General features: G+C 41.3%; 1 protein-coding gene and 1 long non-coding RNA gene across 6 annotated transcripts in view; both read right to left on the bottom strand.

Moving 5' to 3' along the window:
* LOC122180003 overlaps nucleotides 1-5636 on the bottom strand; it is a 210224-nt gene extending 204588 nt beyond the window's left edge. Inside the window, exon 1 of the long non-coding RNA XR_006178893.1 lies at nucleotides 257-5636. This is a non-coding gene — a long non-coding RNA (uncharacterized LOC122180003). The remainder of the gene's footprint in view (nucleotides 1-256) is intronic.
* A 4262-nt stretch (nucleotides 5637-9898) lies between these two features.
* The window catches only part of WDFY3 (WD repeat and FYVE domain containing 3), a 140410-nt gene continuing 125893 nt past the window's right edge, over nucleotides 9899-24415 (bottom strand). For 4 of the 5 annotated variants that reach the window (XM_042870783.1, XM_042870784.1, XM_042870785.1 and 1 more), the window contains 12 exons: nucleotides 24007-24098; nucleotides 23465-23677; nucleotides 22295-22442; nucleotides 21520-21674; nucleotides 20919-21077; nucleotides 19288-19467; nucleotides 17709-17891; nucleotides 16994-17090; nucleotides 15647-15976; nucleotides 14480-14591; nucleotides 14056-14253; nucleotides 9899-13569 (listed from right to left, as the gene is read on the bottom strand). In XM_042870783.1, the coding sequence (XP_042726717.1) occupies nucleotides 13449-13569; nucleotides 14056-14253; nucleotides 14480-14591; nucleotides 15647-15976; nucleotides 16994-17090; nucleotides 17709-17891; nucleotides 19288-19467; nucleotides 20919-21077; nucleotides 21520-21674; nucleotides 22295-22442; nucleotides 23465-23677; nucleotides 24007-24098 (1988 nt within the window). In that variant the 3' untranslated portion in view covers nucleotides 9899-13448. Of the gene's footprint in view, nucleotides 13570-14055; nucleotides 14254-14464; nucleotides 14592-15646; nucleotides 15977-16993; nucleotides 17091-17708; nucleotides 17892-19287; nucleotides 19468-20918; nucleotides 21078-21519; nucleotides 21675-22294; nucleotides 22443-23464; nucleotides 23678-24006; nucleotides 24099-24415 lie in introns of those variants that run through there. The other variant, XM_042870787.1, reaches the window with a different exon arrangement.

The following is a 24415-nucleotide window of genomic DNA, read 5'->3' as shown; positions in this document are numbered from 1 at the left end:
AGATCAACCACTCATAAGGTATTCAGCACAACTGCATTCATGTTTTCATAAAGAGAAAAAAAAAAAGTACCTCCTCTCAACTCACATGTTTTGACATTTTCCCCTAATGGATGAGGATAGTTCTCATACAAAAAGCAAGAGAACAGGCAGCACTCCCAGAGAAAAATACTTTGCAACAAAGGGTAAAAAAAAAAAAGAAATCAAGGCAGCAGTTTTACCTGGCAGCACTCTCTTCACTGTTGTGCATACTTCATACCTTTATTGCAGTTGCACCATGCAGATGACGGCTTCCTAGTCCTTACTACAGATGGTATTAACTTCATGGTGAACAGTCAAGAGATCTGCGACTTCATCAACCAGTGCCACGATCCCACTGAAGCTGCCCACGTTGTTACTGAGCAGGTAATGCTAGGGTTACTTGAAGCATCAAAGTGCCAGATCCTTGCAAGGACACAGGGACATCATTTCAATTAATGTGCTTAGTTCTTGGTCCGCAGACCTGCTGTAATCAGCGTAGACAGAAACCACCAGTTTCATATTGGAGGTTTTGGATAGTGGTATATCCATGGAAAGCTCTGAGGTGTGCAAGAGCCTGCAGTGTTGGAGCTGGGAAGAAGCAATGAAGTCTCAGAGCATGCTGTCCCATGTGGAGTCAGAGAGCTATTTCTCTTTCTGAGCAAGACTGTGACGCTGACAAATTGTTTCTTCCTTCAGGCAATGCAGTATGGCACTGAGGATAACAGCACGGTTGTCATAGTGCCATTTGGAGCGTGGGGGAAGTATAAAAATGGCGAGATCAACTTTTCCTTCAGCCGCAGTTTTGCCTCCAGTGGGAGATGGGCGTGAAGACCTGACACAGCTATCTTTTCCTGCAATAACACGGATACAACGTGCTATAAGAGAACACATCCATCTGTTCATAGGTTGACTCAGTGTCTTGTCCATCTTTTCTGTTGCCAGTTATGGAAGATGCAACTGCTCCTTTGGTGCGTAATTGCTGCTTACAGCTGATCACATTTTACTGTGTTTATTTATTCAGATCAGCATTGGGTTTCTAGGCCCAGCAGTTCTGCACATCATTTCATTTGCACGGTTAAGTCTCTGGGCTTGAGTTATGACACATCAGTTTCATCCCAACTCTTGTTACCTAGTACTCAGTTACCTGGCAGCTGTGAAAGTCCGAGACTGAGCCACGCACCATCTTCTTTGTACGTTAATGCACAGGGGAACAAACGCAGTGTTCTTAGAAAGACAAAAAGGGAGTCTGTTGTTTTCCTCTGTCATGTAGCCATCCACAGCTCCCCCATGTTTCACAAGAAACAGGTGAAATACAAGGGGGAAATATCAGAAGTAATTAGCCTGTGGTTATGTTCTGGTGCCAGGGGCATTCCATGTAGCCGAATGGCATCCCAATAGAGCACTTTGCTGGGCTTTAGGGTCTCTCTGGTATTACCTGTGATCCTTCAGCTCCAAAGAGACAGAGCAAGCAGGAGCCACGTGCTGTTGAACAGATGGGAACCCATTGGGCCCAAAGCCCCTACAGTCGCAGTGGACCATGCAGCCTCTGGCACCATGCAGCCTCTGGCACCATGCTTCCTTCAGCATAACGGTGCCTGAAAAGAGCACGTAGGAGGAGGGAAAAAAAAGCAGCCCACTTTATAATTTCAGAGACCATAATCAATTTGAATATTTGTTTTTTTTTTTTGTTTGTTTTTTTCCTAAGAAAAGGAAACTGTTTCAAAGAGCTTTCAGTTCAAGATTCTTTGGATGTATGAGACAGTAGAGTTTATTTCTTCATATGCAAGGATTTTCCTGCCCTCTGCCTTTTTTTTCAGCTAGCTACAGTCTCCTGCTGGCATAAAGACAGCTGTAAAATGCCCAAAGCCAGAAAGCTAGAGAAAGAAGAGAATATTTTAGTAACATATGGCAATTTTTGTTTCCACCAGGCATCAAATAGTTGGTCACCAATAGTAGCTTTAAAGATTTCATTTCTCTTTCTGGTGGGAGTCTGTGTCCAATGGGGCACAAAAGGCCAGAGCCCTGAGCCAGCTCGGTGTTGCTGTGATACAAACTGCTGGTGACACATCAACAGCAGGTCCAGCTTTCCACATACCTCTTTCGGCCCCAGTTCTCCCTCACTCAAAATCAGTCGTGCATCTCATGTAGCCTCCAAATTGCTCCATTGTGAGGAAATATGGGCAGAGAAAAGTCAGGCTTTTCCCATGTAGATTTTGTTCCATGTTTCCAACAGCACAATTATTTAAAAAGAAGAAAAAAGCCAACTGACAAGAACAAAAGTCCGATTCTCATTTTCCAGTGTGTCATCTACATCTTTTTCTAGCCCCTTCCAGGCCCATGGTTACAGCACAGTCATTTCCATGTGTTCTTCTGGCTACAGGCTTGGGAACACCCTGCAGGTCACAGCATTGTACTGACAGCATTAATGCTCTAAGTATAGACAGTACCTTGGTTGTGTCCCATCACTTGGTGTATTTATATGGTGCACATAATGTGCATATTCAGTTTATGAGTATAAAGAGGTTGTGACTCAATATTTGTAAATCTCTATTGTGTTTGGCGCTGTTGCCAATGAGCACATCCATCACTGGTTTACAGTTATAATACCTTCTTTCTTCTCCAGATTTCCCCAATTCTATCTTCACTTGAGATCAAAGTTTTCAGTCTTGGTCTCTGCCTTGCTTACTGGAGGCAAAAGGCACTTTTAATTGATAACCTGCAATTTGCACCCTGCACAACCTGTTTGTAGCAAAAGCAGCAGAAAGCATCCTCTCCTGAGCACTTGCAGAGAGGCAGCACCTGACAGAGACTCAGTGAGCTGTTCCAGCAATGCCATTATGACCTGTTTGCACTGCACAGCTGACTCCTGCTGAAATAGCAAGTGGTCCTAGCTAAGGGTTAACCACACCACAGCCTTATTCTGGGCCAAAGAAGGGCTACAGTCAGCTTTGGTTTCAAGTGTCAGACAAACATGAGCAGCAGAGCCAGGATTTGGACATGTCTCATCAACACTGCTTGGTGCCAAATGCTGCTCATTCCTGTTTGGCCATCCATCCAGCTAGCCAGACAAGATATCAGGCCTCCCCTGAGGTGTTTATAACAAGTATACGTTGATTTTTTTGAGCTGTGCTGGGTACTCGCCAACCTGAATACGTGGTATCAAATGCAGGGTGGTAATGAATAGCACCTGCAGGTGCTCTGAGGAATGGCCTGGGCTGATGGAGTATCTTCTGAGCACTGATCAGTATGTAAAAAGAAGTCATCTTTATACTCGAGGGAGTTTGGGAGCATATTTTTTGTGTTATCCCTATCCAGTTCAAGGCCAAGTTGGATGGAGCCCTGGGCAACTTGATCTCACACGTGGTAACCCTGCCTGTGACAGGGAGGTTAGAACTTGGTAATCTTTGAGGCCCCTTTCCAATCTGAGCCATTCTATGATGCTATGGTAGCCTAATTTCATAGAGAATGGAAGCGGTTGAGTGCTTCTATTTCCTCCAGCAGACTGACTGTCCTCTCAGAGGAAGGATCCACCTATAGATGCACATATATTTTAGAAAGGAAGGGATAAGACAAAGCTTTGCAAAATAGAAGGCAGTTAGGTAAAGATACATTGGCAGTTCCTATTACTGCTTTTAAACAATCACAGAAAAGCTGTGGTTGGAAAGGACATGGTGATGTCATCCATCCAGCCTACTGCTCAAAGCAGGGCTCATTTCAGAATTATGTGCTGCAGCAAAGGGGCGTGCATCTACTGACACTGGACTATAGACTGAAATGGGATGGGAAGAAAGAGATCGGCATGAGAGCAGTCTGCCTGCAGAACCAACTTCAATGTGTTCTGGTGAAAGCTTACCAGTAGGTGAAAACCTGCAGGTACTTTGTATGGCTACTAATAAATGTCACAAATAAATTAGCACATTCATCTAACAGATACGAGCTGGTTTTTCTAAAAAGCAATAAGACGGGAGACTACAAAGACACATTTCTTATTCCCTGGCTGTTCCCTACAGTTTTCTGCATCTGTTTCTGAAGTAAACAAGCTACTAATGAAGGCAGATTGCTTTGCCAAGTGGCCCATTAGTCTGCCCATTCCTCTTTCTATTGCTAAGTGTCGCTTTCACTGGTTTGTATGAATTTCTGCCTTCATGCTGTGCACTGCCAGACTTTGAGTACATCAGAAACATCGTTTGGTGCAGACCCTCTGTTACCAAAATCTTTCTCTTCCCGAACAACAGCCTCGCCTTTTCTTGCATATGTAGTAATCTCCCTTTAGATTTATCTGTACCAAGCCTTGTTTTTCTCCAAGTCACCAGGAAAAACCTGCACTTTCCTGTGTGATTGGTTTTTCCATCATTTGATACTTCTTAATGAAGAAGCATTAGGACAAGTCACAGGAATTGCATTTCAGTCATGGGGCTGTTTTGGCACTGACACTGGCAGAGTGAGCCATGAGTGTAGGTGTATGGCACCAGCATTCCCTGTGTGAAGTATGAAGTCGAAGGAGTAAAGCCATGCCAAGGCAAATGGAAACAGCTTATTAAAAGTATTTCCTTACCTGGACACTCCTTCTGGACCAGTGCTGTTTCTCATGGTAGAGGTGCTGCAGGAGGAAGGGGCTGGAACAGCTTTAATGCGGCATCCTCTGACTAGTGGCTACTTTCAAACCAAAACCCCTTTTGGTTTGAAAAGCTCGGGGTTGGTGAAGAATTGTGGAGCAGAGTTTGTGGTTGAGAGTAAGGGCGGAGTGAGAAATTGGCATTATTACCACTTTTTACCAATTTGGGGAAATGAAAATTCTGAAGATCTGGGGCTCACTGCAAGATTTCTGCTGATGGAGGAATCAGATACTGGATCAGCATTTCTGTCTCAACACACAATGTGCTGTTTTCAAAGGCACAGAATTTCTAGCTAAAGCAGTAGCACAAAACAGATACCAGTTACTCTGGTTTAATATTAATTTATGTGGAATAGAATCACGTAGGAACTTCTAGGTCCATTGGTCACTTACCCAATAAGCTGAGCATATGGCAGAGCACTCCCCTGCAGTTTCCTAGTTCTGAAGCTGCTGTTCTCCTGCTCTTAATGCAGAGGTACTAATGGGGATTCCCCTTTGCCCAGCATGTTAAGTGCTTGGGCAGCGGAGTGTGTCATAACTTTTACAGACTGAAGTGCAATTGTGTACATTCACTGCATACTTTGCCTTAGGACAGTCTATAATTCCTGATGTTTAATGTTTATTTTTGGTGTAATCAGTGACCATAATTAATCTACTACTTCATTTTACTGAAGTTTTTTTCTTTCTTTTTAAACATTCGTTTGTCTTCAAATTTGTGACTCAAATCTACAGTGGGACAGATAAGGCTGTACTGAAATGCTTAAATAAAGACCTCTAAATAAATAATCGGCTTTTCACTCTGAATGTATTTTTCTTTTCCAAGCACACTGCCAACCACCAAAACTTTGTTTCTCAGGCTCTGCCATGACTGCCCTGTGAGCCTCAGGCCTCTGCCTCTGCCATAAACACATTCACCAAGGCTCTGCCTTTCAATTAGTGCTGAGGCACGGGCTGCCCAGAGTAACAGTGGATGCCCCATCCCTGGAAGCACTCAAGGCCATATTTGATGGGGCACTGGGCAGCCTGACCTGGTGGGGGGCAACCAGCCCACAGCAGGGGGTTGGGACTGAGCGGGCTTTAAGGTCCCTTCCATCACAACCATTCTATAGTTCTGTGGTATGATATGATACGACACAAAGGCATTCACCAGCAGTAAGTGGTACGAAGTAGCCATCTCTGTGCTCTGTCAGCCTTCACTACAGCTTTGCTTCATCAGGGCCATGTGTTCTAACTTGATATTTCAGACTCGTATATTTTCATATATTACAATACCAAGAAATCAAAATGCCATCTCTCTAAATACAAGTTTGCCTTGAAATATAATTTTGTGAACCAGGAAAGCACTTGAAGTAGCTTTCAAGGAGAGCAATTTCACTCTGCGACACAGTCAACACAAGAAGATGTTTTGACTTCTACATCAATTCGGTCATGGTGGGGATGGGTTGATGGTTGGACTTGATGATCTTACTAATCTTTTCCAACCTTAGTGATTCTATTATTCTATTAATTCAGAACTTTTCAGTTACTCAAAAGCAAAAAAAAAAAAAAAAAAAAAAAAAGGTGGGGAAGCAAAGACTGGCCGAGAGTTTTAGTTTTGCTGCAGAAGCAACACTGTGGGAAATGCGACAACTTATTTTTGATTTTTACTTTTCCTACAGCTGAACTCAAATCTACCTTGATCATACATCTCACATTTCACCTTCACTTTCTTTGAAGGAGACTTGAACAAAGTCCTTACACTTCCCTCCCATTTAGGACTAATGCAAGTCCTTTTTCATTATCCTTTATTGCCATTCCATTTCTCATCTCGTTTAGGACCTTATCAGTTTTAAGATACCCACATGTACTGAATACACAGTGGTAAGGGTCCTGCTGCTTCTGTAGGTGAATTTTCAGAGCTCAGGCAGCATTTAAGCTTTAAGCTGCTGCCCTTTCCTCACCATTTGGCAGCAGTTGGGAAATAGCTACCAGGTTACTCTGCAAAGGTTACTCTGTAATCAGAACATTTGTCCCATAATGAGTGCCCCTGTGACCTGCTGGTTAATTCACACTGGCAGGAGGGGAGAGGCTGAGCGCTGGCAGCAGCATGGCAGTTCTCTGCCATATGTCTCCAGGACAAGCAGAGAGCAGCCAGGCATTATAGAAGCCAATGCATGCTCTGGCACAGGGCACTCGGAGAAGCTTTAAGACCTCTGCAGCCCTCCCCTAAACTGAACATCTGACAGAGACTCCCCAGTGCTGGATATTGTTTCTTTTTTTTTTTTAAACACATACACCCCACAAGTTATCTGTAAATATATTAGATAAGTTTGCAATTCAGCACCAATACAAATTTCTACTAAGACCATCTCCTCCGTAAAATTGCTCTCCATTCCTGCTCCTAATGTTTCTATGATTCCAACCCTTTCCTGCTTATTTGAACAAACAAGTGCCAGTATGAGCTACTAGTGAAGATACAGACCTGTGTTGCTTAGGGATGTGAGCCAGTTCCAGGGAAGATCAAAGACATCACTCCTCCTTGGACATTATGAGTAAATCACTTATAACTAGCAGACCCCATGACTGCAGAGTGTCTACAGTAAGCCTTTGGGCTTTTGTTCTTCAGGAAATAAAATCTGTCAAAGTCTCCAGTTCCCAGAATCTGCAAGGCAGCAGCCAATCCAGAAGTTATTAAAAGTTGACAACATGTGGTTTCTGACAGGTCTGGGAAGCTCTGGAAAGCTTGCTTAAGTAACAACTGCCCGTGGCCACAACCTGGCTCACGCTGAAACTTAGTTTGCTTTTTCAATGCACAGCTCTCTCTGTGCCCATTAGCTAAAAAGAGCAATCCCAGAATGTATTTCACAAACACTGCATGGAAAGCAGTGTTTTTACTACTGTATTTCCTGGTGAACTTGTTGCTACAGAACCAAGCACATCAAGGTCCTACCCTCCAGCTACCCATTTGGAGGCACTCACTGGGTAAGAGAAAGGAGACTCTGCAATCAGAAGAGAGGGATCCCTCAGCAGATTGCGAGGCATCAGCTGTACCAAAGCTGAGGAGGAGGTGAATTTAAATGCAACCTGCACATGCTTTCCCTCCCTTGGAGACTCAGTCTCAACAGAACCTTGGTGTTTTACCAGAGGAAAGCAGAGCTTTCAGCTCTCAGAACAGCAAGTGTTGTCCATGGGAAGCCTCAACCCACTCTGAACATCTTTCACTTTCCTCTTCCTTGAAAAAAGCTGAGGAATCCATCATGCAGAGCCACATGATTTCCTTCCATTAATGCCACATCCTGTGTGAAGCTGGGCAGCCACAAAGAGCCCCTGCTGACAGACCAGACCAACAGTCATCCTCTTGAGACTTCTACAGGGCATCCAGCAATGCACAGCCACACACTGTACCCCTAGCACAGCCATGTCTCTACCCCTAGCAGTAACACCCATCTGCATCCCATTGGCATGGCACAACCTGGCTAGCCGGCAGCCTGTTCACCAGAAAGAGCTGCAGTTCCAAAGGAAATTAAACAAATTCAGTGTGGAAATGAACTAGCAATACTTCGAGAAACTGCTTCCAGCTGACTGCAGGCGCATCACAAGGGAATGCTGATCTGATGGATCTTATCAATATAATTTTATACTAAGAAAGTTTACAAAATATATAGCACAATATTATTTCCCACATCCGGAAAGGCAACATGCAAAAAATATCCACTATAATGCACTGAACCTTTCTCAAACCTGTCTTTTTTTTTTTTTTTTTTTTTTTTTTTAAATTTTAACATCATATTCTGCAGCTAGTGCAAATGGTGATAATTCACACAAAGGAGACTACAACTCGGATAGCTTTGTGGCTGCATAGGAATTACCTCTTCAGTGTGTTACCTGTCCACTCCATCACTGTTTGTTCTGCTGCATTACTGAGAGAAGCAGGAGGAAACATGTAGCCAGTCGTCTCCAAGCCGAAGTTTTTCAGCACCAAAGCTTTACCTATGAGCAGGTTTGACCAAGTTATCATGCTGCCATTGGCAAACTTTCAAAAGAATTAATCTCCTACAGCAAGAAACAGAATGGAGGCTACTCCTGAAATAAGGCACAGTCACTAGCTATAAAGACTGAATCAGTGGGAGCATGTATCGGAGAGATAGAAAAAAGTTATAAAAATTACTCATGGCACTAAAACTACAGGTTCTTCACATCATTCAGAACACTACTTGAAATTGAGCACAGGTCCGCTAACTTCAATGTGGTACAGATCCATGAAGAAGGCCAGCACATTTTTGCCAATGAGAAGAAAATGCTGAATTACCATACAGCAAGTGGTTCTGCTGCACAAACCAGCCTGGAGCCGCAGATAAGAGGGCATTTCTACTTGACAACGCCAGACCTAGCACCCTGACTCCAGAGCACTCTACTGGCTCAAGGTGCTCTCTGCTGAAGCTCCTTTGTGACCTGTTCTATGGCACCAGAGTAGGTGGGCTAGCTACAACTGCAAAGAACACTTAATACACTCTAAAAACTCCCCTACCGCCACACAAAGCTGTTATGAAATGAGTTTATGCTGAATGCAGTAAGCACAGATGGTTAATAACATTGCTTGAAGGTACTTTTATCTTACAGCTAAAGAAATCACTTTCTGACAAGCACTAAGAATGCAGTGAGTTCTGGTGTTAATCATCTAAGGAACATGGCAGGTCCAGCTGCAGTTAGCAACCAGCATTGCCATGCAAGTAACCATCACAACAAAATCCCACCTTCTTCAGCACTACCAAATTAGAAAAAATTATACAAAGGCGTTGAAGGGGGCATGGTGGTGATGGGTTTGAGGTTGGACATGATTATCTCTTAGAGGTATTTTCCAACTGTAATCATTCTATGATTCTAAGCATTAGTAAAATATTTCAACATTTGGGGATCTTAAGCTGTGTCTCACCAGATAAGGTCAAGTCCTGCTCTAGCAGTTGTCCTCTCTCCTTGGAAAAGATGCTTTAAGTTTTCAGTACTTCCTCCTCTTGAAATGTCCTTATGGAACGTGACTTAGATTATTCTTTACTGTCTGCCTTCTCTTTATCAGTACAGCTTATTCTTCTAAAAAACTGTCAACACTGCTGGCTTCCCACTCTCTACAATGACACTCTTAAAAAAAAAAAAAAAAAAGATTCACAATTTTACATTGCATCACTGCAGATGACTGTACTTGGGTTCAGAAAGCAAAACGATATCAAACAACAAGTTTACTTGTCTGGAGGATAAAAAAACATGGTACTCATCAACTACTACTCCCATTTTAAAAATGTTTATTCAGCTGCAAATGTTGCTTATTTCCAACAAATGCAAAACAGCTTTTTGGTGGTAAATAGCAGGTATTTATTTGAAATGAAAAAAATACTTAAGTACCTGAACTATTGCATTTAATCATGTATTGTAACTGTGTTACTCTAACTTTTTGCATTGGAGACAAATATACAATGAACATTCAGATATCACAGATTGCACACTAGATAGTAAATCGTCAGGCCTTTTACGTAACCACCAAAAAACAGATATTGGATTCTGCAATATAGTACAAAATTCCACACTCCAGTCTTAGCCAGTTATCTTCAATTTACTCCCGATGCTGTACAAATAAATGGCCATTTAACTAGGGCTTACAAGTTAATAACAGGACAAAAAAATATACATTGCACTGACACAAAAAGTCAGCTGTGTTAATAGTCATGCAACAAGTAACCAAACTTGCTGAAATTAAAAATACTGTCTAAAAACAGTTTCAACTGCATAAATATTTTATACACAGTTCATTTACCGAAACAAAAGGAGTCTTTAAATGATACAAAGCAAATATAAGTATCTACCAATTTTATACATAAGAAAGTGCAAAATAACTTATCTAAAGTGTTCTGCTATTGAACCGATGACTGTGGGCTGGAGGCAGCCAGCCCCCTCTCGTAAGCATGACATTACATTTGCACACTACATACGAATGTTAAGAGTACATGAATAAGTATACTACAAAGAACAAGGCAGGAGAAGACATGTGAGGTACTTGCAGAGAATACAGTCTACTGATGTTAGTGTACATGAGCATATTTTTGCGCAACCCATTTTTACATGGAAAACAAAGCAAGTCTTTGCATTAGAAGCTTCAATGAGAAAACCACTCCCAAGTGAACGAAGCAGTTGCCCACAGCACCAGCTGCCAGAGGAAATACGAGCAGGCAGGGTACTTCCCCTCCACCTCCTACCAGCACAAATGTGGTTTTAGAACAGTGCAACTGAGGGATTAAGTCAGAAGGCTGTGGTTATTGGTTTGCAAAACGCAAATGTGGTCCGACCTCTACGCTATAGACTTGGAAAGGAATAGTGATCCTGATTTTAGTAGGCTGCCAAAGGTAAAAAGCACAGATTGACAATGGTGCCATGTGCCTGCATAGCCATACAACGGCCAACTACATCATCACTGATGGTGCACAGTCTTCATAAGCCCACATTAGTCATATAAGCCTGATCTTACTTTTAATGTTCAGATTATACCAGTTTCTGCCAGAAGCCCTGTTTTGATTAGGGTTTGATCGGAATCAATTCACGGAACAGAATTCTTCCTTAAATTCGGTTTCGTTTGGAAAACTAGAGGCAAGAGGGGAGAATCTCTGAGGACTTAAAAGCATTTAACAGTTGTTAAAAGAGCCTTCTCTTCAAACAGTAAACATGTAGGCCACCAGCCCATCTTCTGAACTATGCTGGCTTCGCATCATTTTGGGAAGGGTCAAGGCAACGTTAGAGAACATCTGAATATAAATATTCCAGCACTCCATGCACATTTACTGAGGGCTTCCCCCCTTCTATTTTCAACAATAAATCTGCCAAGGGAGCCATGCAACGCAGCTACTTATCACAGTTTGGATCCGAAGGGATCTATTTGGGTCAGCTAACCTAAGCAAACCTGCATTTACTCAACAGTGTGCAAGGGCTCTAGAAAAGCCTTTCTGCTCATTTGGGGATCTAGTACACATACCAGAACAGGAATTTCTCATTTTACAGACCAGCACATACTTTATAAACAATCATGTCAAAATACATATTTAACCTTCAGTGCATAAACATGTGATACCAGGGTAGAGAGTAAGTGGTTAGGATCAACAAATGGATCTAGAAGGTCCAACCAAGAGAAGACAATTGTGTCTCCAAGGTACAGGGACCCACTTCCCACACTGCAATTCCAACAACAGCTTAAATCATCTTCTTCCTGGGGATGGAGTCTGCCCAGTGCCTGCCAGTGCAGGGTAACCTCTCCGTCTGCAGCCAAATACACACACTGATGTTCTGCAGAGCAAAAGTGGGGCTGCCTGTCTTCTGTTGCTTTGGGTCACATCCGTACTATTGTTTTGAAGAACCCAATGTGAACTTACCTAGATCTAGATCAGTTTGTCACACATTTACAAAATATATACACACACATTTAAAACAAACAAACCCACTGTTAAAACCTCCTTCGGAAAGCAGTCCACAGGCCTGTGTGGTGAGTGTGTTCCAATCCCAGTAGATGTCCATGTCTCTACGTCATCCCACATGTAGTGCAAAAGAAGTGACAGAGTAGTAAAAAAATACTGCAATTGAATTCATTTTTTTTAAACTTAAAAATGGTCATGGAAATCTACCACTGTCCTCAGGGTCATGCCACTTGCTGACACACGGAGACAGCTCTTAAAAGCATCTCTGGCAGAACAAGCACTAACCCGTTCCTGAACGACTACGTTATTCCAAACATTTTTATTTTTTTTAATTTTTTTTTTTTTTCCAAATAAGCTACGGGACAACAGTGGTAAAATTCTATGCACAGGAAAATTCATTCTGTACCTGTACGCAAGCCAATCACTACTGACTTAAAGAAGGTAAAAGCTGGTTCTTGCACTGCATGAATCAGCTGCTAATGAACACTAATTAACAAAACTGCAGCTCTGACATATGTATAAAACAGGCCTTGTTAAATATGAACAACACTGAGGCAGTAAATAGTTTTGGTATAAAATGCAACCAAAGTTTACAATTTAGTTCCTGGTTATCTTACAGCTAGAATAAAATACTCCAAGTCCTATTCTCAAAAAAAGTTTTCTTTTGAAAAAAAATCCATGTAGTTCCATGAATAGCCTTATTTAAATGAAGATACTGTGGGCAACTGAAGAACGAACGTGCACAGACTGGATTTTTAACAGAAATAACACATAATGCCTTTGAGTTTTCTGGTTGTTTTTTGTTTTTTTTTTTTGTTGTTGTTATCTAAACATTCATATTTAAGTTGATAGATGAGAAAGATGCCACACAAAGTATAGTGGTTAATCTGAAGTCCCATGTAACAGGCAGTTAGGTTCATATTTAGATAAAAAGGCCATTATACCTATTTACAATATACACAGTTGCTTGCGAAGAAGGCAGATTTACAACTATCTTCTAAAAAGCCTTCCCTTCCCTCCCACCCCCCACCCCAGTACAGATGACTAGCTCTACAAAAACAAGACAAGAACTGGTGTTTAGGTTAAGTGAGGATTTTCTTCGTAGCCATGTCAACAGAGTTAGAGGTTGACAGTTCTACTGTATCTGTGGTTATTAACCATGTCTTCTTGGGCCTGGCTCTTCCAACGTGCCATTCACCTCATCACACACCTTCCATCAACACAAATCAATTCAATGATCCCTTATACTTTCAGTGCTTAAAATGCAGTATAAACTTAAGTGTAAACAGACAATATTCTACTCCCTTCTGATCACAGCACTATGCTCACATTAGTTCTCAGGGTGACAGCAGGACTGTACAGGGTCTCCATTTACCACCACCTGGTCAATTCCTGGGCCCTTCCTCTAAGCCCCGCTCATGCTGCAAGTTGTAGAAACAGTTCTGGCAGACTCTGACTGGTGATGAAATCTTCAGACGCTTGATTTCAGACTGAAACCGACTGCACCTGCAAAGAAGAACGCCACTGTGAACACGTGTCCTCTCCCAGCCTCATCATATTCTTCCCAGGTGTGTTAATTATCATTGCGACTTCAAACACCTCAACGCCATCCGAACAAATTTTGACACCGTGTTGTGTTTGTAGATTGATAAGATGAACTATCTGCTGAAAAAGAAATATTTTTTTTCTCCTTTGCTAACTTGATTTGTCTAGGATTCATTACCTGATTTCATTCTCAGTTGACACCTACATTAAGCTGACAGCTTCACTGTTTATATAAAGGAGCACGTTTGCTTTTTCTAACTCTTCCGAGGAAATTTTGACAGCACTAATGTTTGGTTTCTTTTTGTTTTTTGTTGTGTTTTTGTTTTTTTTTTTTAATCAGTTTTGATAAGAGAGTGGAAAGCACAGTGTGTTTGTAGAGTTCAGTGATATGCAATAGCCTAAAATTCTATATGGGAAAGAATCTAAAGGAGGCTGGTGCTAGCTTACTTCTGGCAGAAGAGCTGCCCACAGTTCCTGCAGTGGTGACGCCTCTCCGTGAGCGAGAACCGGACTGCACAGCCTGAGCAGCTGTCCCCTCCTTCATCCTTCACCCAGTGGTCAGCTGCTGACCGGCCTGGCTGATCACTCACAGACCAGCTGAACACTCGGCCACGGCCATCCCCAATGAGAATTCTGCTGTGATCCCTGGAGGAAAAAAGCAAAAGCATTTCCATGACTATTACGGCTCAGTAAGGACAGCGATAGCTGATTTTAGATGTCAGAATATATAATGATGCTTTAATGACCAAGAATTAACCAGTGCTCTCAACAAAAACAAACAAACGCAAAACAGCATTATGCAAAGAACAGTATCTGCATCCTTTGACAACACTGAAAAAATGCACTGAGTGATCACCTGTGAGCTACTCACTTGGAGATGCCGAGGGCGGTGATTTCTGCTGGATGTGCGTTATCTTTGCGATCAAATGCCGTGTGCATAGTTAGTTTGCTCCTGAACACCAACTGACGCTCCCACCGGTATCCTAGAAGAGAGCAGGAAGGAGAAAAGGAAAAAGACAAATCTGCTCGTTCTCATTTCTATATCTTCCTCCCTCCCCAAAATATCCACGTGCATCAATTTGTAGAAAGGAAACATCTTTATCTCCCCGGAGGCTCACTTCCCACTCAGGGAAAATACACTCCTAACTGCTCCACTGCACATCCAAGGAAGGAGAAAATGCAATACAAGGCAGAGTATCGCATTTCACCAAATGCAGCTGACAGCTGTAGAGAACAGTGACATTCAGAGTGGAGCTGGCACCGAAGACCAGCAGGACTGAGAGTGTTTCATCAGTATTATTATTAATTTTGTCTGTAGCCAAGATTGAGATTTCCAACTGTGGTTAATTTTCTTTACAGCATCCCCTATCGTGCTGTGTTTTGGTTATGTGACTAAAACAGTGTTGAGGACATAGCAGTGTTTGAGGTACTGCTGAACACTACTTTCACAGCATCAAGGTTTTCTCTTTTTTCCCCACTCTTCCTCACCTACCAGCAAGTAGGCTGAAGGTGTACAAGAAGCTCAGAAGTAACACATGCTGGACTGCTGATCTCAACTGGCCTAAGGATATTCCACGTCATATACAGCATCATAGTCAGTAACCAAACTGAGGGAATGGCACTTTTTGGTAAGGAAGCTGTTCACTCCAAAACTGGCTGCACATCAGTCTGCTTGCAGGAGGTGGTGAGAGCCTTTCCATCACTTGTTTATGGCTTTTTTTCTTCCTCTTTAGTTTGCTTAGTAGACTATCCTTAGCTTGACCTTTGAGTTTTTGTGCTTTTGCCCTTTTGCTCTCCCTATTCTCCCCCCCCACCCCATTTAAGCAACAGCGAGAGCAGATTAGCAGCCAGACAAGGTAAATCGAACACTATTTCTCAGGAAAAACTCAAACAACATACAACCTCAACACAGAAACTTCTCACCAATGACTTTTGAATGTATCAGCCATCACTGCTCAAAACTGCAGAGATATTGCTTTTTGGGTCAGTGCTAACAGCAAATTTATCCAACCAAGGAAGTGTACTCCTCTTCTTTTACCTGGTTTAAGCTTGCTGTAGTGCCGTGCTTCAGCATAGCTGGGGTGCAGGTGGTTAACCTGAGCGTGGGGATGTATTTTTGCTTGTCCTTCAGAATAATTCACAAAGATAAAGCCATCTTTCTCATCCAAGCTAAGCTGGTCTGACCAACGCCTGGAGTCATCTGAGCCACTGTCTGCTGACCACGCTGCTGCCACTCTGTTTGAGGCTGACCTCGGTCTGTGGCTGGTGCTGCCTGGCTGACTTTGGCTCTCCTGCAGTTTCACATCCTGACCAATGCATGGATCATCTGCGTCAGAGTCACTGCTGTCTTCTTCATGGGCTTCCTGTCCTGAATTCATGCAACAGAAAAGAGAACACCGTTAGCAGGACTGCTTATAGGCTAAGCTTTCTTCCTTTCTTGCTGCTACACTGCCTACAACCCAACAGGTGCCACCATGGCATGACTAAAGGGAAATTACACGTGGGAATCTCAGAGCCTTTGCAGAGATCCAGCTCCCACCACAGTAAACACCAGCAGGAATCATCACATTTTTCATCTCTTTGGCAACAGAGGTAGTTCCTACAATAGTTGTTCTGAGGTAGACTGGGAAAGACACAGTGAGTACAGCTTTCAAAAGCGTTCAAGAAAAATTAAAAAAAATAAAAATTCCTCCTGTCACTCAGGAAAATAGTAACCAGTCAACAGTGATGAGACTCAGGACAACTAAAACACATGAGGCAGATATTATTAACAGGCTTAACGTGATGTGAAAACACAGTAGTTCAATACACATTCATATTCTGTTACAGAATAGCTAAGCTGTGCAATTAAAAGCATCCTATGAGTATCATAGGATCCACATCCAAGTCTAGATCATATCTTCAACATGAAGATGAACAAAGGAAGATGAGTAAAGCAAATGCCCATCAAGCACGGACCATATTCTTCAGACCACAGAAAACACTATGGCATGGGCAGCACCGCTTGTGTAAAATTCCACTGATGGAACATCAGGTTGTTAACTCTGCTCTTAGGCTATAATTTTATTTCAAAATAGAGAAAGACGTAGCTTTTGGACAATGGTAGCATCCATTAGGTTCACTGATAGCAGAAGCAACCACAGGAAGGAATTTACTCAGAATAAAAGGAAGGATGGCCATGGTTTTCCTTGCTCACAGCAGTATGAAATGACAGTATGAAGTAGTGAATGAGAACTCAGACACTTCATTATGTCCAATGGATGTCTATTTTCCACTGAGAGAAAACACTTCTATCATTTTCTGCCCTGCACAACCGCAGGACTTAATCTATGTGAAGGGGAAATCAGATAAAAGGCAAATACCAAGCTGTGGGTAGGAGACGTACCTATTTGTGCTTCTTGGCAATCCTCTTGCATTTCCAGCACCTCTGCAGGCTCTGGAGCTGGTGTTTCTGGTACTTGCAAAAACTCCATCCGCCAGAACTGGAGGGACAGGGGACAAGCAAACTGGCATGTATGGAACTCTTAACTTTCTTCCTAGCTACTGCTAGAGTTCAGAGGCATTATTAGAACTGTATAATCACACCAGCAGTACAACAGGCAGGTCGCTGCCTTTTTTTCCCCCCAAGGGTCATAAGAGGTCAACTACATAAATGCCTGAATGACAGCTGAACAAGCCTTGTGCTATTATTTAACGCTTCAGCTGTTCAAATAAAAAATCCACTCTGTACTGCAATCTGACCAGCAGACTCTGGTTAAGACAGATGCAGGCACACACATGACAAAATAATGAAAGCCAGGTTTGGACTGGCAGTGAACAGAGATGCTGTTTCTATTTTTCCTTCTTTTTCCTCTTTTCTTTCCAGGCAGCAAAACGAATTACCTAAAAGTGTGCAGAATAAAAGCAGAGAACAAAAGCTACAAACTCCAGGCACAGAAGCCAGTGAGCAACAAGTGGCTGAAATACAATGTATATAATGATGTACCCCAGAACAGCAGGACTGCTTTCAGTACCAGCCAGGATGCTGTGTTGGACAGAATTTACTTATCTATTACAAAGGCTTAAACTTATTTTTCTAAGCAGTGGTTCCAAGTACGTACCCGTACAACTCCATCTGAATGTCCTGTCACAATGACATTCTGGGTATCCCACTCGTTCATCTCTGACACAAAACAACACATGATTTGCTGGCTTCGACCAGTGAAAGTGTTCACACTTGCAGTGGGGCTGCCATTAATACTCCATACATGAATGTAAGTGCCAGCACATGACACAATATCCCCCTGAAAATACAAGTAACAACTCCGTATGTGAAAACAAATCTCAGATTCTGTTTCAGCAAAAACATAAGCCAGGTTCATTTGCATAGGTCAGTGTTATCCCAAGCACAGATAAAGGTTGAGTGGAGAACCTTGAGAGCAGCCCTGAGAAGAAGGATATGGGAGCATCAACTGATGAAAGATTCAATATGTGCACTTGCAGACCAGAAGGCCAACTGTATCCTGGGTTGCATGAAGAGAAGCGTAACCAGCAGGTCAAGGGAGGTGTTTCTGCCCTTCTACTCTGCTCTCGTGAGAGATCACCTGGAGTACTGCATCCAATTCTAGGGCCCCCAAGAATGGACAAGAAGGATGTGGAGCTGTTGAAGCAGGTCCAGAGGAGGGCCACAAAGATGATCAGAGGGCTGGAGCACTTGCCATGCGAGGACAGGCTGAGAAAGCTGGGGCTCCAGCCTAGAAAACAGAAGGCTCTGGGGGGTCCTTATAGCAGCCTTCTACTACCTGAAGGGAGCCTACAGGAAAGCTGGGGAGTGATTTTTTATAAGGGCAGGTACCAAGAGGATGAAGGGAAATGGTTTTAAACTGGAAAACAGTAAATTTAGACTAGATACTAGGAAGAAATATTCTTTACTGTGAGGGCGGTGAGACACTGGAACAGGTTGCCCACCAAGGCTGTGGATGCCTCCTCTCTGGAAGCATTCAAGGCCAGGCAGAATAGGGCGCTGAGCAGCCTGATCTGAAGGAAGGTGTTCTTGCCTATAGGAGGAGGGTTAGAACTAGATGATCTTAAAGGTCCCTCCCAACCTAAACCATTCTATGATTGCAGCAGCAACTTTGAAGTAATTCCTAAGTAATTCCTGTTCAGGCTGAGACCCTAAATAAAACTGTAGAATTACATACTTTTTTTTTTTTTTGGACTGTACACAGAAAAACAGTCTTAGTAACAACCTGTCTGCTGAGTTTATAGAATAAGTAGATCAATTCCTTTATTTTTCACCAATCCCACAGCATATTTTAAGTACCTTCCCTTCCCTCTTTTATGACTCAGCTCAAACCTCCCATCTTTTTTACTGACATGTGCTACATTAAAGTTCATATGATCCCTTCATAATTGGGAAAAGGGCAAGAAACAGTCCTTTCATCTAGTGCAGAGGGGAAGTAGTAGCTGTGGTTTAAAACACCAGCAACACTACAACAACTGGATGAGCAGCTAACAAACCGTGCCTCTCACTACCCTCTTCTTCTCATTACAATTTATTTCCTATACCAGGTAATAAGTTTTAACGTGAATTACGCAAGCTTCTCCAAACCAATGGAAGAGCCTAATTTGTTTTTCTTCAGTTTAACAATTACAGATTCTTGCTAACACTCCCACTACACATGGATGTTTGCTTCTTACCGTTAATTCATTTATACAGAGTGCTGAAACTGGAGCCCTGTGACCTCGAAGCTGTGTAAGAAATGAGAGCTTATTCAAATCCCAGATGATGCAGGTGCGATCCCGTGAGCCACTCACGATGATGTGATAAGCCAGTGATGCTGTTAAGCACGTGACAGTGTCAGTATGACCCAATAATGCCTGCCAAAAGAAGACAGAAGGAATATGCTACAATCAAGAGAGAACACAAAAGTTGTTGTATTAAACCTAAAGAGATTCAGTCAATGTGAACTCAAACACTTTATCAGAAGGCCCAGCTGGACTGGAAGTATTTAGCTGGTGACTGATTCCATAACTGAAATTGATAGAAGTCATTTTCTGAAAACAAAAGTTCTTTTTAAATAAGAACTGGCTCCTATTTAAAAACCTGTTGGTGTTTGAGAAAAGCCAAAGAAAAGAAAAATTACAACCAAAAAGACAAAGTTCACAGCAAGGAGGAGAAAATTTCAAACGTCTGCTTTGAGAAGACCTCTTTTCTACATCTTAGGCCTGAAGTAACAATTGGATAGAAATCTGGAATACAGCTGGATTTCTCCTATTTACCAAGTTACAAAGTCATCAGATAAGCTACAGCAACTGGCCTTGCACTTACTCTGTCCTCATTGGCAAAAGCAGAGCAACTTAAATGTGTCACCCTGAAATTCAAGATACAGTGCCTTATCTTGCAGTAACTGTTAGCAAAACAATTCTGAAATACAGCTTCAGACAGTCCATGTTGCAGACCAGTGGTGAAAAGTTAATTAATAATTCTCTAAATTTGTTCAGCTAAGTTTTAGTTGAAGTTTTCCACTGGAAAAAAAAAAGTCCTACTGTTAAGATGCTAACAGGAAAAGTGACACTTACAATCTGGCTACTTAGAAGAAGACATTTTGTTTGTTTGTGGTGGGTTGGTGGTGTTTTGTTGGTGTGGTTTATTGCTTTTTGTTTATATGTTTTTGTCTTGCTTCTTGGCCTTTTTTATGAAATACACACATAAGACTTCCTCTGCGCTTAGCTGCAACTGACTTAAAAACACAGGTCCTTTCTTCATTGCATTCAAGATTGATGTTTTGAATTCACAATACAAAAGCAATGTAAAGGTGTCCTGAAGGAGTATTATTGCACTCCACAAACATGTTACTGCCAGAAAAAGCAAAGTTTGCCCAGAAACACAATTTAAATAATTCTACAAGAAAATAAAGAAGTATAAAAAGTAGAAAAAGGAAAATGAACAGTAGAGACAGCTTCTTTTGCTGCCCTCCTTGTCAGTCTTCAGATGGGGGCATTTTATAGAGATCTCTACAGTAATACAGCTTACTCCACAGAAAACACATCTGCATACTTTTTTAGATTTTTTTTTTTAATAAAAAAATATTAAAATTTATTTTTTAAAAACATTGCTATTTTATTTTCCATCTTTAAAACAAGTTTCACATAGTCAACAATCCTCAAAATGATGAAATTTTTATGATACATTTTACCTATTTTCAGTGTAGATCTCTACTGGGACTGCTCAGATTTCCAAGTCTACTCAGCTCACAGTTTCAAAGCTAACAAACTTCCTTTGATCTTGGAACATCATTTCCCTAATCGACATCTTTGTTGTATTTTACCTGTTTCAATGTGAGGGCTTTAGCTTTTTCTTTGGAGATGCCCATTTCCCACACACACACCGCTGTGCTTGTTCCCCCAGTGATAACCAGCTTGGGATTGGGACAAATGGCACACAGTATCTGACCCCACTCTGACAAACATTCATAAACAATTACTGCCTGGAAATAAAGAAAACAGAGAAGGATTACTTGCAACATTAGAGTTAGGTGTGAAAAATATAAAAGCTCAAGTGCCATCCTGCAAACTGAACCATTAAGTAACCAAGATTTTGCTGACATGTTTTTCTCAAATGTAAATAATTCCAGGCTCTGCCATAAGATGCCTCCTGAGGGAACACAGGAAGTGAAATTTAATTACATGATTTAATTGATTTGTTCTTTTTTTTTCTTCGCAGTCTTGTTAAAAATTATTATGAATTGGCCTATGTTATTCTGCTCATGTTCTGATGAAGAAAATTGGATTGGGAGAAAGAAAACACACAGCACAAAAAACGTTACCAATTCACATGCAAACTAAGTTTTCATCTTTAGATTCCTTTCACTATTAAATAGTGATTTCTTTTGGTACACTCAGCACTGAAATGAATTTCAGAAGACAAACCTTGTCCGACTCGTAGGTACCCAGTCTACAGCTGAGGTCTGCATAGCCCCAGGCAAAAGTTTTATTCCATGTAGGAGGGATGAGAACCTTATTCTGTTCAACAGCCAGAATGCCTTTATCGGTACACACAATCTGCCCCACAGGCTCCTTGAGTTCTAAAAAAGAAGATAGTTATCTTTTAGTGAAGAAAAAAGACTGATGCTGTCCAATCCTATTAAATACCAGATGCTCCACAAAAAACAAATATTTGCATTGTTTAAACAATTACTCTGGTCCCATGTACAATGCTGCAGGAGATGTCCTTCAAGCCAAACAAGTCACAGACATCATCTCTTTGATGCTTCAGCATTAAAAGTGATTGTGCCATTTTCAACACTATTAAAAGTAATTTTTTGGTATCGATACCAATGTCATGGTCAAACATTTCCACAGGTTGCATTCTTAACCAGTGATCTATTTGCTGTTTTTAATCAAGTTCTGCAAATACTGATAACACTTTTTTGTTTCCTATCCTTGAGTATAGCCCTGTTACGTTTTGTGGAACGGTACATTCTTTTCTCTTCAATTCATTTAATCAATTAAGAAAGAAAATACCATATGGCAGTTACCTACTTTGCTGACAGTTAACTTTTAATCACTCTAATGTCAGAGATAAACAATGTCAGAACCTACTCCTTTGGCCTCAGCACAGCTACCAGTATCCCTTCCTGCCAACCTTCTCAGCATTTTTTGCATTGAGAAATTGGAAAAAATGCCCCAAATACTGTGGTTTTACCTTTTACTGGTGTGAGAGACGGCCGCAGGTTGTCCAAATGATGGAAAAAAATCTTGTCACTTGTAGAACCTGGGGGCACAGAGGTTCCTGCAGCCTCCCCATTCAGTCGGCTTCTAACACGCTTTGGAGGGTGGGGCTTTTTGAAGAGCTGAAAGTCATCAAGAAATTACAGGTTTACAGGAGCACAAGCTAAAGATTAGCAGTGTTTCATTCATATTCTAAAAATGCTGCAGATCAGCAGTCAGCAAGCACTACTTAACTGTTCTCTGCATTCACGGATTCACAGTTGGGCATCCACTAATAAATTACAGCAAACTTTTTGACTTCAGCACGACTTCAGCAAATAATACAGAATTCAACTGCGATATATAAGCAAACCATTTTTTGGAGCCTCCACACAAAGGTTTATCAGATGGTAAATTAATTATAAACCTTTTGATGGCAAGTGTTAAGTATTTACAGTACCTAACTTATGAATATAAATCTTTACCCATATTTTGTAAAATTTCACCTTCTTTGACAACAAAGTTGTAAAAGCACTACAAGAAGAGCTGCAATTTCAAGGCTGAAAGTTATTATTTTTTTTAACCTATTAGCATATTCAAGGTACAGGGAACATACATAAACCTGATGTAGTTGGGCTGTGAGGATGCACACATTTCTACCGCTCACACAAAGTCAATGGGTATGAAGGGCAACAGCAGGACTGTTTGCCTCAGCCCTCCCTGCACCACCCCACACCACCACACAGCTGGTCTAACGATGTGAGACAGGCACATCATTTTTTATTTTTATTTTTTTTTTAAGAGTTATTATAGAAATTAACTTATCACAGGAAAATGGCACTTTCACTGTTGCCCTCAGTCACGTCAAGTGTTACATTTTTAGCAGCAACATATTTATTTTTTCAATACTTATTTTTTTTCTAAGTTGAACAATGATGTCATAATTTTTTTAACCTTTATTTTATGAGTGCAAAACAGAAAAAAGACATTTCCCTTCTTGTGAGCAAATTCTTTCTGCGTTGCAGAAACAGATCATTGCACATTACTAGAAGAATACGAACAAACATTCTCAAGAAGTTTAACTCCTCAAACACTTTCCTCCTCTGTTTCAATACATTTCAGCCCACGTGCCATCTGGCAAATAGAAATTCTGCAGATGGTGTACCTGCTTTGGTATCTGTCCAAAGTTGTTAATGAATCCTATAGTAGCTGTCTCTTTTAACGGATCATTGATGTTATATATATCCACTTGCCCCTCATAGAAGAGATGGTGAAAGACATTTACAGCTTCTACTGCAGCAGGACCTTGTTGTTTATAGCCAAAGATCAAGTCAATCCACTCATGCAGATGTGCACTCACAAAGTCACATTCCAGAGCCTGAAATCCAAAGGACATGCACTGAAATTAGCCACGTCAGTCACCAGTTGAGTCTACTACACGTGCCATAAAGAAAAAAGCAGAATACACTGATGTATTCTCAGTATGTTTTGTTAATCTTTTTCATTTAAACAACTCCTGCCTCAACTTACTCTTTAGACAAAAAGGAAGAGAAGGAAATGCCAAGTCTGCAGCTATTTGTGACAAATAGCCATGAGCTCAGAACTCACGGACCAGATAGCAGCTGTGACTGCATGAATCAAGTCATGTTTAATATGCAGCATAATGGCACAACTGAAGTTTTCTACTGCCATTAAAACTCAGATTACCTCCCGGTGAACTCTGATAAATTCACGAGGGTCTCCTTTTGCCCATGGAGGGAGTATTACATCTCCAAGTTTAGTGCCATTTTGTTTGCAACCTATAAAACAAATTAAAAAAATCAGAGATATGCATTGAAAACACATAGCAACAGCAATGGTTTTTAAAGTCAGCAACAACAAAATCTAACGTCCTTCTTTTATAAGAAAACATTTTTCGGACTTTTCATTTAAGTAATGCCTTATTTTTAAAGGTCAGGCAATAAAACCTGAAGATTTCCTATGTAGTTGTTCATATATGGTATCTTGCAAGAGTAGAAAAATAGGAATTGCTCAAATATTCCTTATTAGGGTTTTTGAAGATGACAATACTGTTTCAGAGTTCTTTAATACAGCTTGCACTGAAACAGCAGATACT

The sequence above is a fragment of the Lagopus leucura genome, unplaced genomic scaffold (assembly GCF_019238085.1).
Source record: "Lagopus leucura isolate 7727_CA_CO unplaced genomic scaffold, USGS_WTPT01 Super-Scaffold_100004, whole genome shotgun sequence".
Taxonomy (NCBI): Eukaryota; Metazoa; Chordata; class Aves; order Galliformes; family Phasianidae; genus Lagopus; species Lagopus leucura.
Note: the sequence above shows the minus strand (reverse complement) of the source record. Positions and strands in the feature narration are given on the sequence as shown.